The 13,468-nt window shown below is 35.0% G+C and overlaps 1 protein-coding gene across 1 annotated transcript; it reads right to left on the reverse strand.

The window, feature by feature from the left end:
* Positions 1–8,248: 8,248 nt before the first annotated feature.
* On the reverse strand, positions 8,249–11,399 carry LOC143205199 (tubulin alpha chain). Its single transcript, XM_076418334.1, has 2 exons — positions 11,166–11,399; positions 8,249–9,634 (listed from the first exon to the last, which is right to left on the reverse strand). Exons 1-2 carry the CDS (start codon positions 11,166–11,168, stop codon positions 8,291–8,293), a joined length of 1,347 nt encoding a protein of 448 aa, XP_076274449.1. The 5' UTR covers positions 11,169–11,399; the 3' UTR covers positions 8,249–8,290.
* Between the last annotated feature and the right edge of the window lie 2,069 nt (positions 11,400–13,468).

A 13,468-nucleotide genomic window follows, 5' to 3' on the forward strand; every position in this document is an offset into this window, starting at 1 on the left:
GCCGGCGATGCGGGGGCGGCGGTGGAGGGACGGGGGAATCGCTCGGTGCCGGTCGGCAGGAGGGTGAGGGGGAGATGGGGTGGCAGGTGGGCAGGAAAGATCAGGCAGAGCCAGGAAATGTTTTTGTTACCCCGTTCTTGGACCTGGCTTCTAATAAGCTCGGTCAGCTTAATTCGGCCGTTGTGCAGAGATCGACTTTTTTTTTCGAAAAACATAACACATCGTCCGGGACTAATTGAAGTCAAAGAACCAATTTCCCGGGGGTGCTTCCGGTGTAGTATATAATTCGTCTTTTTCATCGGACCGTGGACTTAATTTTTAAACTTGTTTAATTAAGTTTTGGAATTGAAGTATATATTTTAAAGTACTGTAGAAATTTTTTTATTATTTGTTATAATATATTATATTATAATTATATTTATTAGTACTGTAGAAATTTCAGAATTGTTTTGCGTGGTCTTACCAGAAAGGTACTGAGAACTCCATTTCCTTGCATTTCATTGTTACTTAGTTGTTGTTAATTTAAATTACCATTATAGGCACCTGTAAAAAAATATTTTACTGGAAAGCCATTTCATTGGTTGCCGATTTCATACGCATCACGTGACTAGTCATTAACGTCATATTCTAGTGACCAATTAAATGTGAATCTCTAGGAGATTATGACAAAATTTAAATGAGACTAAAATTTAGGAGACTATACAATCAGTTTTAACTTGTTGGTCTACCAATTGTGTTATTTTAATTTGCATTAATGTATTGTTTGAACATATTTGTTGAGGAATTCGTATATGTATATTCGTATATATGTATCGACATTTGAAAGTTGGATGGGTTTCCGTCTCTAGGAAGCATGTAGGGGAAATAGGGTAGAGGGATATTTGGCCCAATCTCTTAATCCAGAACCGGAAACCAAAGGGAGGAATATTATAAATAAAGAGCGATGTTTAAGTCTAATATTTACGAGTCATCAAGTGTCTTGATTTAGCAAATGCGAAGTTCGGCATGTTAGTGAAAGTCAAGAAGATTCTCGTTGCCAATGGTTTACAAGGGTGCATACGAAATGTACCACTTGTAAAAATCATCATACAGGAGAGTGTCCATTTTATATCAGCTATATTAGTTAGGCAGCATCACAACACTTTATTGTTGTGGCCAAACACTCAATAAATACTATCAGAAAAAAAAACGCCGTAAGCACCTGCTTTAGCTTTAGCTCAATTATTTCTCTCACTGAAACTAAAATTGTCCCTGTTATCAGTTAATAGAAGACAGGACCACTTGAGATTGAAAGGGATGTACTCTGTAACTGATACAAATTTGGACAAATAGTTTGTGTCTCATTAGACAATTCTCGGTTCTTTTTTGGAGAAATTTATTTTTCCATTATATTTATATTTACTTTAATAACTATAATACTTATAACTGTCATTTTAAATACAAAATACGGTTACTTTCTAGATTACACATTCGGAGAATTACATTTTGAGATGTGGGGAATAAGTACATTATCTCGACAAGATAAAACATTTTTACATATCACGTATGTGAACATGTCATATATTATTTAATTTTCTAATATCAAAATATAAACCGTCGTAGTTTTATTTAGACAACTGTTAGCATTTCAAAATGTAATAATGTTCCACGATCAATGTAGAATTAATCTTTATTTAGAATTGGTCAAAAATATTTAATCATATCGATGATGTGGTGTATGGACATGGTAAAACTACCAACGCATTCACTTTGAGCACAAAATCGAAATTGAAATGTAATGTGTTGAGGAAAAAGGAATTTCCTTAAAAATTCGTTAAAGTCACTAAATGTGGATGTTTTCCAGCGTTATAGAAATGAAACATAGCGCTTTAACCGTTGATCAGTACTGAAAGATGTTTTAATCGCCTGCTTCAATAGCGATAGTGACAGCAGAATTAAGACGGTATTCTAGTCTAGATATTTGAAAATATCGATTTTTTGCGTTATCAAAGCTTAAAACTTCAATAATAGGCTCTCAAAAGAATTTATCAAAATTTAGCTAGAACAAACAGAACTAGTTAGTTTCAGAAATGCTTGCGCATGGAAAAATATATAACAATGTTTAGGGCAAATGGAAATGGCTCGGTGAATACAGGTAAAACGTAATGAAACAGTGGTGTTTACATTGTGTGACCATTAGTTATTGATGTAATATAAAAATGTGGAAAATACAAAATAAATAAAACGGATGGCAGCAGTGTTATCTGAGGACAAGGCTTGGGCAGTCGATGATGGCTAAACCAAACGATGGTCGGGTACTGATTGGATTGGAAATACCCTTCAATCACATTCCAGATAAACGTCTCGATGTTGCCATTCGTAATCGGCGCTGCTGGCACCCCACCCGCGTTTAACATCGGGGATTATATTTATGGTTATTTTGTAGACCGTTATTCCACGATGTAAAATTCGACATGAATCAAGGTCGCTACAAATGGTTTACTTTTATTGTTATTTCGCTCATTAAATTTCCTCGTGGTGGATAGCACAATATATCACAATACTCTTCAAATTTAACCAAATGCTCATATATATTCTGAACAATTACACAGGTGCCTATGCACACAAATTCTTAACAAAGTACAATACGATTTTCTATAGATATCGTATATTATTTACGATATATACCAACCTTTAGTTGTCTCCACTCTCATCACTCTGTCTTGGTATTAAGAGAATTGGATCATAATCCCACATCCAGTCAAACACAAGTTCACAATTCCACCATTTTTCGATACCTTTCTCTGTGTGACTGGTGGGGTGCATTTAAACCGAAGGGCGTTATTGTAGAGAGTGACTGTAGAGAGATTCCACAAAAGCAAACAGTTCTTGCCTGTATATCTTTCTTGGCCTCTGTAGTTATTCTTTGCCACATCCCATAACAATTATATTTGATTGAATTTGTATTGACAGGGAAGAAGACGTTACACTCTGTGGGTATATCTACTATATATGATTTTTTAAGCCTATTTCTAAAGAAGTAATTTACATAAAACACAATTAAACATTTTAGGTATGTTTACCAACTGACAAACCTTTATCAACATACGTTAAGACGATTCTTCTTATTTTAAATTGCATGTAATCACATTACATGTTGGCTCAGCTAGAACTGGCTGGAACAGTGATGTATCAAGTTCAGTATTTTCTCCAAACAACAGACAAGTCTTTAAAAAATATCGATATATCGAATTAGGGATTATTTTTAACACTATCGATATTTTCACAAACCAACCCTAGTTTTCGTATCCAATATTTATATAATATTGTTGCGATAGTCGGGGGTTCGAATCCTGCAGGGGCATGGTCGTAAATTTATATTTGTAATTGTTTTGCATTTGTGATTGTCCTTAGGCAAAAGTGCAAAATCCGACAAGGAAAATGATCCAAGTTCGATACTCTCTTTTACAATTATTTATCATCGAATACATCGAACAATATCAGACAAAATATATTAATATACCAATATTATAGAACAAAACGTCTTGGAGTCGGCATGGTTGGCGCAGTAGTAAAGCCGACAGGACGGTTCACCTATTGTTGCGATAGTCGGGGGTTCGAATCCTGCAGGAGCATGGTCGTAAATTTATATTTGTAATTGCTTAGCATTTGTGATTGTCCGTAGGCAAGAGTGCAAAATCCGACAAGAAAAATGATCCCAGTCATGCCAATAACTAGGCTGGGTAAAACCGGATGTCTTTTGCGATGATTTCTAAGTTGGTCACTTGCCGTAGGCTTAATGACGAGGACCGTGGTTCGAAGCCTACGTTAAGGAGTAGGTCCGGTCCAGATAAACCCTCGTTCATAAGTACACAATTGAAATTGATCAATTTCAACAGTTTGTCATTCATTGAATTGCATTGAATTCTATTTTCGTTACCATCATATTCATCGATCGTGATGGTAATATTTTGGTAGTACTACAATATTTGGCCATTTCATTCGGTTACATATATTTGCATGACTTGTTCATTTTGTTTTGGCAAAATATTAATATCTATATATAGCGTAAGTACTTTTACTGCTTGAACATAATCACAAATTTCATTCTAATGTATTTCCTTTCAGCGTCCTCATGATAACAAAAGTAATTAACCTATGTTAAATATCAGAACGCCTTTGATATAAAATGTTATCATCAGCTTTATTGTCCATACTTTTAAAAAACACCCTTTATTTTTACTGTGCTTATGTATAAGACTCATTGACAGATTATATTTTTTATATCTTATTATCTAATAAGAACTAAACGCATATGTGTTATGAATTATATCTTGTGACATATATATTGAGTCATTACTACATATTTCATTTTAGAACTTGAAACAAAATGAACATTTAAACCAGTAACTGTTCTACACACAAACAATTATTTTCCCAAAAATGATAAGATTAGAAAATTCTTTATTCCTCGAATAATACCTCGAAACATCGTACAACATAGATAAGAGCGTATTTATTTTCGAGTAGTCAAGGTGATAACACAATGTCAATATTAATTTATAATTTGCTAATATATTTACGGGTTTCCTTAGATTTTGGTTTCGTTCGATAACAATATATGTTCAAATAATATAATATTCGTAGTATTATTTCTGCTAAGAGTATGTTGCATGTCCATAGATTGCTTTTCATATAAATCTCTTCTGAGATATTCCATCTCCATGTGTTAAATAGCTTAGAATAGTAACAGGTGGGGCAAAAGTCCCGCTACCATTTTTATTTCGCGCCATTTTGGTTATGTGACATTTAGCTCAGTTTTGCTTTAACCATTGTGTTGTGTAGACGTCCAAATTTTATTAGAGCAGAAATAGTGATAATATTTATTGAAAATAATCGTTCCATTAATGCCACTCACCGGAAATTATCCAGGGCCTCACAAATCCATAATTTATCGTTTATATGCGAATTTTCGGCAGTTCCGTATGACTGCAGACGGTCCTCGTTCTGGAAGACAACACACATCTCGTAATGCTTAAATGTGGCTCTGGGGCGCGATAGTCTTGCAGAGTCTCCAGAAACATCAGTTACGGATTTCTGCACGCAGTTTAAGGCGAATTTTGAAAACGAGTTGAGTACAGTAATGCAATCCTAAGACTGCCACATGTTGCCTTGCATCCCCTAAAAACAAATGTATGGTGTGGTATGCTGGAAACATCATTGGTATACTGCTGAACGGTACCAAAACATGATTCGAAATTTTCTTGTGCCTGAAATAGACGAGCAGGGACTAGAGGACATGTGGTGTCAGCAAGATGGGGCCATAGCACACACAGCTCGTTCAACAATTCAATTATTGAATGACGTTTTCTCACGAAGACTTATTTGTTATATGTTTATGTAAATAAGTCCCGAACGATTCAACGCCTTAAAGACAATATTCGTCACGAAATTGAACAAATTCAGCCTCGGATGTCACAGGATGTCATAAAAAATGCCTTAAAAGGGCCGAAAGTTGGATAGCGAATCGCGGTCACTATTTAGCCCATATAATTTTTCAATCATAACGAAAAAAAAATGTAAAGACTAATTAAACTTTTTGTGAAAACCAAACTTACTTATCTTTTCTTTGAGCAAAGTTATAGGCAATCAAAATAGTAATAGCGGGACTTTTGCCCCACGATCTACATTTAATAATATAATTTATAAAGTTACAAGGTCGATACATCGTTAAATATTTTGGTGTTTGATAATTTTTATCACAACTAAAGTACCTGATAATTGATAATCTAACTATTTATAAATGTTGTATGTGTATTGACAATGGGTCTAAAATGTTAACAACTAAACTAAAGTTTAATTAATATTGTACTTTAATATCCCCTTAACATGTTGTTAGTTTTTAAGGCTATCTATAGTGTAGCTAGTTATATCATAAAAATCTAAGAGGCTAGAGTCTTTCTGTATAATTAATAATTCTATGGAAATGTAGATGCCTGAGAGGGCCCAATAAAAAATCTAGAATACTTCCCTGTAGGTCTATAAATGGGAATATATATTTTTCGTAATTTAATAGATTTATGATCCGTTGGCCATTTGTAATTGCAATCTCTGGTGACCGTCTCTTTGGCCAGACTATACTAATCGAGAACTTGGATCACTAATGGATGTGGGGAAATATATTATCAATTATTTGCAGAGTTTTCATATATATTTGGAGTTTATCAAGTTTTAGAGAGGCTGTTGAGAGAATGTAGGTATTGCTAATAAAAGTAGAAGGCAGCTTGAAGACTTTATTATGACGCCTGTAAGAACTACGAAGTTACCTATATAGAAGATTGGTTCACAATTTCAATATCGAGATTTTCTACCAAATAGAGGATATCTAATGAACAATATGTCTCTGTCTGGTGTGAATTTTGGTTTGGTTTGGTCATCACGTTGAACCATCACCGGACCCAAAATGTTGTTGCTTGAGTCCTTTCTCTATTTAAATAGTAAATTCAATATATACTTCTCAAATAATATCACTCCAATTAAATGTACGAGTCATATGATAAAAATATGTACGTGCCTTTATCATATCTACCTATTTTAAAATATATTTGATCTAATTTTAATCAACATTTGATACAATTATATCAAAATTATAGCCATTATACTGCCATATTTTTTAAGTAATTTGATTTAATATTCTGATAATGTTTCCAATTTAAAAAGTCGTTTACTGATAAAGATTGATATTATATAAATTAGTCAATATATTTTCCATCATTTTCTACCATTTTTTCCCATATTCTTGAAAGATGGGTTTTGGTTTGACAACGATCCTAACCGTACCTGCCTCAATATGAAAAAATGATAATCACAAGATAAGATAGACTCTTTTCTAACAATATGTTATTCAATTTGACGTCATGCAGTTACAGTTTCCGTTATATTTAGAGGCTCACAATCTACTACACTTTGCTGAGCCCACTATATGTTCAGAAGCAGTTTATGGTCATGTGTATTCCGCGTGTATTCCGGTATCGATGTAGATGGCTACCATGGGTTGACCCATATTATTTTGAGTTTGATATTGTGGGAGTAGATTCACTTAAAACTATAGTAGATTAATTTAAAAAAGTAGTTACATACATTATTCTTTTATCAAATAAGGCTGTTTTTTTATTACATTTATTATTTTTCAATATATATTTTAGTATCAAAATGTGTATAAAACAAAAATTATATTAATACGTAAATAAAGTAACGAAAATACGTAGATAGACTGAAACTTATTACATAATTTGACTAGATGAAACACATTTATACCATAGAAGAAATTAATTAATAAAGTAATTTGGTAAATATTTTAAATCGCTCATAAATATTAACGTGTTTAACGATTAATACAATAAAATATGTAACTATATGATAATTTATTCCATAAATCTTTTGTCTATAACTTTATAGGTCCAAGTTTTGAGAAGTTTAATGGTTATAAATACATTACTTTAATATAATTTCTATATTTTTAAATATGCTAATTAAATAATAAAATGCCCAATTGTGTTCGTTATAGCTTTAATCAATATATAAATATGTATTACTTCATTTCATATTCCAATTTTATTATAAAAGTAAATAAAAATCATATATAATTATACTTGATGCTCCGAAGTTGTCACAATTCTGAAAATAATCTTATTAGTGATACTTTTGTTATAATGCCGGGGGATGTTGTAATTTAAACTTATTAATTATTGAATTATTGACTTAATAAGTTATTGTTGATTATTAAAGTTTGAAGCAAATTTTAAGGCAAATTGAAGGCGATTGATTCTTGAGATAGTTTTTGCATCTTTTAAATATTCATATATTTGTTACTGTAATTAATGTTAAATATTAAATATATTTTTGATCGTGAATTGAAAATATTTTCAAGACAAGTTTTAGAAATATCAGTATATCATTTTTAAGTTAATAAAAATAATGATTGATTTTATAAATTGTGGTCGAATTTCGACCACAAGACGATTACTAGTAACCCTAAAAATTTGGAAGTATTCTTCGGGTGCAGTGTTCATGAGCTTCAGTAGCAGACTTCTTCAGATCTAACTGCAAAGTTAGATTTAAAGGTTATTATCAGCATCTAAATTGATACCTCACATTTTCTTCCATAGATATCGCTCATCAAATATGGCTCGAGTATATTCTTTAGTTAAGTAGTGTTTTCTTAATATTTCGTGGACAGTTAAATTTTTATTAATAATACACAATGATATTTAGAAGCAACATAATTTATTATTTAAATATACATAGTTTATTAGTACTCGTCAGCGGCACCTTCCTCTTCTGCTTCGGCGAAATCCGTCGCGATTTCCTCGTAATCCTTCTCTAAAGCGGCCATGTCTTCACGGGCCTCGCTGAACTCACCTTCCTCCATACCCTCACCTACGTACCAATGTACGAAAGCCCGCTTGCTGTACATCAGGTCGAACTTGTGATCCAGGCGGGCCCAAGCCTCCGACACGGCGGTGGTGTTGGCCAGCATACAAACGGCGCGCTGGACTTTGGCCAGATCACCACCAGGTACCACCGTGGGGGGTTGGTAGTTGATGCCGACCTTGAAACCGGTCGGGCACCAGTCCACGAACTGGATATTGCTCTTGGTCTTCATGGCGATGATGGCTGCGTTGACGTCTTTGGGAACGACGTCACCACGGTACAACAGACAGCAGGCCATGTATTTACCGTTTCTGGGGTTGCATTTTACCATCTGGTTGGCTGGTTCGAAACAGGCGGCCGTTATATCGGCCACGGATAGTTGTTCGTGGTAGGCTTTATCGGCGGAAATGACGGGAGCGTATGTGGCTAGAGGAAAATGGATCCTGGGATACGGTACTAAATTAGTTTGGAATTCGGCTAGATCCACGTTCAAGGACCCATCAAAGCGCAGGGACGCGGTGATGGAGGAAACTATTTGCCCGATGAGCCTATTCAGGTTGGTGTAGGTGGGACGCTCGATACTCAAGTTGGTACGACATATATCGTACAAAGCCTCATTGTCGACCATGAAAGCGCAGTCGGTGTGTTCCAGGGTGGTGTGGGTAGTCAGAATGGAGTTGTACGGCTCGACCACCGCGGTGGATACTTGCGGCGCCGGGTATATCGCGAACTCCAACTTGGATTTCTTGCCGTAATCCACGGAGAGACGTTCCATTAACAAGGACGTGAAACCGGACCCGGTACCGCCACCGAAGGAATGGAACACCAGGAAGCCCTGGAGGCCGGTGCATTGATCGGCTAGTTTTCGAATGCGGTCCAGCACCAGGTCGATGATCTCTTTGCCGATGGTGTAGTGTCCTCTGGCGTAGTTGTTGGCGGCGTCCTCTTTACCAGTGATGAGCTGTTCGGGATGGAATAGTTGACGGTAGGTCCCGGTGCGAACCTCGTCGACCACGGTCGGTTCCAGATCGACGAAAACCGTCCTGGGTACGTGTTTGCCGTTGCCTGTCTCGCTGAAGAACGTGCTGAAGCTGTCGTCGGTACTCTTATCGGACGGTATGTAACCGTCGGGTTGTATACCGTGTTCTAGGCAGTACAATTCCCAGCAGGCGTTTCCGATCTGTACGCCCGCCTGACCGATATGGACGGAGATACATTCGCGCTGAAATCAAAAACATAACATAAATAAATGACGATAAAAAATAAACAGAATGCGTTATTTAGAAAAATGATTTTGGACGCTGTTGTGCGTTTTTTCCTCCTGATTATAAGAAAAAAACGGACAAAATGATTAATTAAAAATATTAGACGAGCATAAATTCATACTGTCTAACTGTCTTGGTGCCACAACTGTGCGCTCCTTTGACCAAACATCTAATTCTGTGTTTAATGAATGTTTTATGATTCTGAAGGCTTTGTGATGACTTGTGACGAACATTCTATATAATTAGAGGGATACATCGTAACAGGTCAATTGAAAAGTCCCGGGCCTACCATAGCAAAACACATTTTTTTGGCAAAATTAGTAGTGAAGCAGCACTTCCTTTTTCTTCAAATGCGGCCATTTTTCGCCAATTTCGTGCTTCAAACGATCCAATAACAATAATAGTCGCTGTTGATGGTCATTCCTTTTTCAAGGTAACCAATGAAAATTATTCCATGTGTATCCCAAAATACAGATGCCATAAGCTTGTCAGCCGACTGTTGCGCTTTCCCACGCTTTGGAGCGGGTTCATCGTGTGCAGTCCACTAGGAAGACTGTCGATTGGACTTGGTTGGCCGTTGTTTTTGGTTGTTTCGGTTTGGTGAGCTTTCTCATACCCAAATATTCGTGAATGATATGAAGTACACGTTCAGTTGATATCTATAGAGTGTCTGATATTTCATTCGGTTTCAATTTACGGTCATTCAAAATAATTTTGTGGATTTTTTAATGTTTTCGTCGGTAACAACCTCTTTTGGGCGTCCACTGCGTTCACCGTCTTCGGTGCTCATTTCACCACGTCTACAGTTAGCATACCAATTTTTGATGGTTGATTTTCCTGAGGCAGTGTCCGGAAAGTCGGCATCAAGCCAAGTTTTTGCTTCAACTGTATTTTTTCCTTTTAAAAAGCAGTATTTTTTTCAACACGTGAAATTCCATTTTATCAATTTTTTTCACATTAACAAAAGTTGCTTAACTCAAAATGCTATAATTCATAAATTAGTGATCCGATAGCTGTCAAAAAAGATGCAATAGATATCAAGATAACATAAAATGTTATTAAAATTATTTTAAATCTTATCAAAAATAATATTGAAAAATATAGTTTCTTAGCTTTATTAATATACAATATAATGTTATTTACAATCATACTACAAACTAAATCATAAAAGCTTTATATACGCATGCGCCAAAATCAAAATAATTTCCTCCGAAATAAACGGAGTTCAATGTGCGCATGCGCGGAATCCAAACTAATTTTTCTAAATAACGTAACTTATTAGTCAGAGACAGGCGTCGCGCTAGGACTAAAAATAAACATCCAACGTCGTCCCATCGTAATCAGCGGCAGGATCGCAGCACCGAGTACGAACGCACGTATAGCGGTATTAAAAAAAACCGAAGGGAAAAATGAAATTTCGCTAATGTTTTTAATATGGCGGCCGGGGAGAGTGAGAGCCGGGCGTTAGCATGTAATGAAATCGCTTACCATGTTGATGTCGTTGTTGTTGCCGTCGGAGTAGAGGTAATTTCGGGATAACAGGTGTTCGAGCAAACCGGCGATGTAGCTTGCCAAACGCACTCGTAGAGAATGAGGTTATCAGTCAACGTAATCGACTTTATATATTATATTTATCTGTTTATCTCGCAAGCATTATGATGTAATGAGATCGTTTATCGCTATAGGGAGGACCTTTTCCCGATACCTTAGTTTAATTATTACGAACTATTTATAACAACTATCGCTTTCGACCGAAAACGAAAATATAACGATTAAATCGGTTTATTTTTACCACCTCTCGGCTTTGATAGTCGCAACGTTTAAACGGCCTCCCAGCTGAGAATCATATGACGTGAAGTGACTCGTTGAATTCAGTTGTTACGTAATCCAGAGTGTTATTTGAGTTATCTATATACACGCGATTATGTTTAACTAAATATGTTAAAGTAGTTACGTTAAAAATAGTTAATGTTGAAACCAGGGTGTTGTTAAATATTATCAGACTGGAGAATATTTTAAATCTTTCCTAATTGATGGTTCTAGAGTTGCCTATGTGTACAAAAATTCGTTTATTTTGCTGTATTGACTTTGTTTATTCGCACAGGGTGTTATATAGAATGTTAGTTTAATATTATTTATAAACAGCTTTGTGTATTTCGCTTCATTACATTGGTTAATTTAAATTACCACTGCAGACATCTGTAAAGGAAACATTTTGTTAGGGGGGCATTTCATTAGCTGATGATTTCATATGGATAGCGTGATTAACCCCAGACCTCAAATTCTACTGGTCAATATATATTGTTATATTATATATACATGGCATGTAGAAAATCACTTCCTTAAGTGATCTGCTGTATAAAATACTATTTTTATTAATTAGTGTTATTCTAACGTTTATATAGGTCTAATGATCAGATCGAATGGTGTTAGACCTTTTAGTTCATTTCACTGTTCATTTCGCATATTTAGCTGATTAGCGAGTACGTTGGGATGCACTTTCTAACTACTTCACATGAACAGGTGGAATTACACTCGTTATTGATTCTTGAGGATTATCGCGTTGTATCACTTCATTTGAAACATAGTACGGAGCATCGACAATGACACGCAACACTTTATTTTGGAATCGTTGTATGATGGATTTATTAAACTTGCTAGCGGTTTCTTATAGTTGGATTCCATATAACCAAATTGGCTTGAGTATAGATTAATCAAATAATATCTTGTTATCTAATGAAAAGTTGGATTTGCGCCCAATATACCAATATATTTGGAAGAGTTTAAGTCCAAGTTGTTTCCGTTTGGCGACTATATGCTTCTTTCAAGTTAAGCATCGATTTAGGAGCATACCAAGATATTTAAGGTCCTCTGCTTGCGTTTGCGGGAGTTGACAATTATTGATATAGACTGGTGGACCTGTTCTTCTGAAAGCGTAAAAGCTACATGGCCGGATTGTGTTTGATTGGTTTTTATACGCCATCTTTTCAGCCATATTTGTATTTGATTTAGGCGTATCTGTGAGTTAATTGAGCCTATGGCTGGATTTTCATGACAGGCTAAGTCTAAAATATAAGATTAAAGCAATTTTATATAATTAATGATAAAACTAATGAATTATTAAATAAATATTTGATTAATAAATCATACTAATCAGCTTAAAAATATTTACAATAATTTCACATTGTTTCTTATCTTCTTTTATGTATCGAACTAACTCAACTGAAATATAAATTTTACGCCAGGAACTAACGTAAATGTTTTGCAGAAAGATATCTCTGTTGTTTATAAATATTATCTCTCTACGTCGAAATATATTGTGAATTTTCATTAACGATAACAGTAGGTAACTTCACCAAATTGTTTGCATTTGTACCAAATGTTTACATTTTAACCTTTTTTTCTTTTATACTTATAAATTTATATTTATATGTTTTTGTTATATTTGTATATATATATATATATATATATATATATATATATATATATATATATATATATATATATATATATGGCTTCGAACCACGGTCCTCGGCATTTAGCCTACCGACCGACGGGTTACCAACTTAGAAATCATCCCAGAAGTCATCTGGTCTGATCTAGCCTGCTGGCGCTTGTTAAGATGAAGTTGGAGGTTTCTTATGGCTGATATTGGATACTCATGTTATGATAAAACTACTGTATCATCAGCAGATGTTGCAAAAGTAGTGTTTCTTGAGGTCGGTAGGTCAGCTGAATACAATAGATATAGCAATGGGCTAAGAACAGTGTAGGTCAGTGTATTCGTCATG

This window comes from Rhynchophorus ferrugineus, unplaced genomic scaffold (assembly GCF_030347505.1).
Source record: "Rhynchophorus ferrugineus isolate W39M unplaced genomic scaffold, kcgeb_rfMv2 rfM11, whole genome shotgun sequence".
Taxonomy (NCBI): domain Eukaryota; kingdom Metazoa; phylum Arthropoda; class Insecta; order Coleoptera; family Curculionidae; genus Rhynchophorus; species Rhynchophorus ferrugineus.